Source organism: Paramacrobiotus metropolitanus, unplaced genomic scaffold, assembly GCF_019649055.1.
Source record: "Paramacrobiotus metropolitanus isolate TYO unplaced genomic scaffold, Prichtersi_v1.0 Parri_scaffold0000044, whole genome shotgun sequence".
Lineage (NCBI taxonomy): Eukaryota > Metazoa > Tardigrada > Eutardigrada > Parachela > Macrobiotidae > Paramacrobiotus > Paramacrobiotus metropolitanus.
The window spans coordinates 854,190-856,853 of NW_026570264.1; the positions used below are offsets into that span (position 1 = coordinate 854,190).

General features: G+C 44.3%; 1 protein-coding gene across 1 annotated transcript; it reads left to right on the forward strand.

The window, feature by feature from the left end:
- Positions 1-801: 801 nt before the first annotated feature.
- On the forward strand, positions 802-1,857 carry LOC129591082 (ADP-ribosylhydrolase ARH3-like). The gene has a single exon (XM_055486601.1). The coding sequence runs from the start codon at positions 802-804 to the stop codon at positions 1,855-1,857; it is 1,056 nt and encodes a 351-aa protein (XP_055342576.1).
- Positions 1,858-2,664: the final 807 nt, after the last annotated feature.

The following is a 2,664-nucleotide window of genomic DNA, read 5'->3' on the forward strand; positions in this document are numbered from 1 at the left end:
TAATAGAACAGCCAAAACCAGTTGCTATTCAGGTTAGGTCTCGGCTCCATTGGGTCCTGTTGATCCTCCATTTTGTTTAGTGCTTGGTCCATCTGCTACAACTCCGTCAATCTGGTCTACTTCAAATCGATCGAAATCCGATGAAGATGATGACTCAGGTAAATAATGATCTGGTCCATGAAATGCGCCTCGCGTCAGAAGTTGCATGGTCACCCACGGTTTAACCAGATGAAACTGATAGTTGAACAATGGAAGCTCCGCCTCCTCACCACTAATCCCATCCATCCAGACCCGGATTCCCGATCGATCTGGCATTTCTAGAAACAAGCAACCAATCACCTTTGTCTTTTCAAGACCGTTGAAATTCCAGTTGTGGCGCATTTCCATGAGCGTTGACTCGACAACTGCAAAGCACAAGCGCCTAACGATGGGCAACCACTTCCAACGGTTGAACTCTGTGACTTTCGCACTGCGGTACTTATCCCGAATGATGTCGCGCTCAAAGTTATTCTTAAACTGACACAAAGAGAGCTGAACCGTTGTTTCTGGTTCATCGGCCACGTCACAGAAATGCAAATACAGGCCAACGCCCAGATATGGAAAACGATCCAATAGGAGCTTGACTTGATCGTCCAAAGCATTCATAAGCTCGCAGAAGCTCTTTTTACGATACTTGCTTATGAGGCCAAGCACTTTAACGTCCCTGGCTTGCGGTGTTCGAAGCATAACCGGCGGTATAACAGCGCGAAACGATGCCATTTTAGAAATTTAGAAACCGAGTTGTACTTCTAAATTTTGAAAATGACTTCTGAAACTGTGCTTGACTCTGCTCGATTCAGAGGTTGCTTGATAGGGGCGTATATTGGGGACTGTGCTGGTGGGCTGTTCAAACAGACCAAGCGTGACTGCCAACCAATCGCTGTTCAACACGTAGTGGATACGTTGTTCTCTAAAAACTGCTGGCTACCAACCGACGCATCGTATCTAACGAGCGCTGTAGCCCGTTCTATTGTTGATTCTGGTTCATTTATCGATGTTCACGTTGCTCAGTACATGGCCGATTGCTACTTTGAATTTCCGGAGAGGCGAAAGTTTTTTACGACAATCAAAGATGTGTTCTTTGCGTGGAAACTTAACGGAATTAAAACCAAAACAGTATATTTTCCGGCCGCCCAACAATTCCGTGGAAGTGGCTCGTATGGAAACGGTGCCGCAGTTCGAGTGGCACCGCTGGTTTTGCTTAACTGTTTTGATCTGGACTCTGCTCTAAAAGAAGTTGATGAAAGTTCGAGCTTAACACACGGCAATTTACTTGCCGTGCGTGGGGCTAAGTTACAAGCTCGTGCTATTTTTGAAGCATTGCATATCCACCAGCCAGACGCTGCTAGCTTTATTGCTACTCTTATTAGTTTCTGCAAAAAGATGGAGGTGGATAATCAGTTCAAGTTTTACAGTAACCGTCTCCGTAAGGTTCAAACGTTCCTGGCAGACAATACTGATCCGAAAGCCGTTGTCAGTGCCTTAGGCAACGGAATCAAGGCGTTGGAAGCCGTTCCTTTGGCTATCTACTGTGCTCTACGCGCGATGACACCTGTCGCAGGAATTATTACGGAAAGCGCGTTTGATCGTTGCATCATCCTGGCAATTTCTATGGGGGGCGATACCAACGTCATTGCCAGTATGGCCGGAGCCATCACCGGCGCTTGGATCGGAAACGGACGGATTTCCGTTCTTATGAAAATGCCGTGTTATGACATAGAAGAGCCTGAAGTTTTGGGCTCGGAGTTGGCCAGAGTGCTCCAAGAACGTATTGATAAAATTGCTGCATTTAAAAAAGAAATGAATATCCGTGTTTAATTATTCTTATCGATGCATATCGTGTCTGCTTATTCTAATAATTATGTGTTTCCTGTTCTGTAGTGTAATACATATTGCGAACCAAATGCCGTACTGCCATTCTTTATTCGGTAGTCATGCTGTGAGATCATTATTATTATTCTCGAATAATATTCATGCGTTGAGACCGTTACGTTCGTTTACATAGAGCATTCAGACAAAAGCATAGGAACAATAACGTCATCCCAGTCTTCTGGACATTCCGTTCCTAATGGCAAATCAAATCCTAAGTCAGTCTTTTCAATTTCAAGCATAAGTAGCTGAAAAGACATTAAGCGCATTTTAATATTCTTGTTCCCTTGTCCAATTCCGAGAACTGGATCGTTGATTTCATCCGGATAATGCGGGGGATAAATGGTCAGAACAGTACCAGTTTTTTTAAGCAAAGTAATTTGCTGAGGTCCTTTCAGCCGAGCGTCTGTGGTTTTCCGCATAGTTCTGTTATCTTCTAAACGTAGGATCTGCGCCAGTTCCAACGCCCCCAGTTTAATCCCGTATTCTCTGGCGATGTGCTTGTTGGAATCTGAGAATGACATAACCTGCTGTAAATAAACAGTACGCTTACGGGGTTGGACGTAAGCCGCTACAGACTTTCCCAACGTATACCACTGCGTTTCCCTATCGGGTAAATTACTGACAAATTCCAAGTACGAATACTCCATTTTTGCTAAATGAGGTTCAGAGTACAACGCGAAAATATTTAGACCGTTATTTTCTTCGTTTACCAGTGTTTCTCACTACAAACACTCCTATTGGTCGAACACAGTA

What these genes read in the sequence shown, in the direction of transcription:
- LOC129591082 (XM_055486601.1), top strand. Translation starts at nt 802, where the DNA reads ATGACTTCTGAAACTGTGCTTGACTCTGCTCGATTCAGAGGTTGCTTG.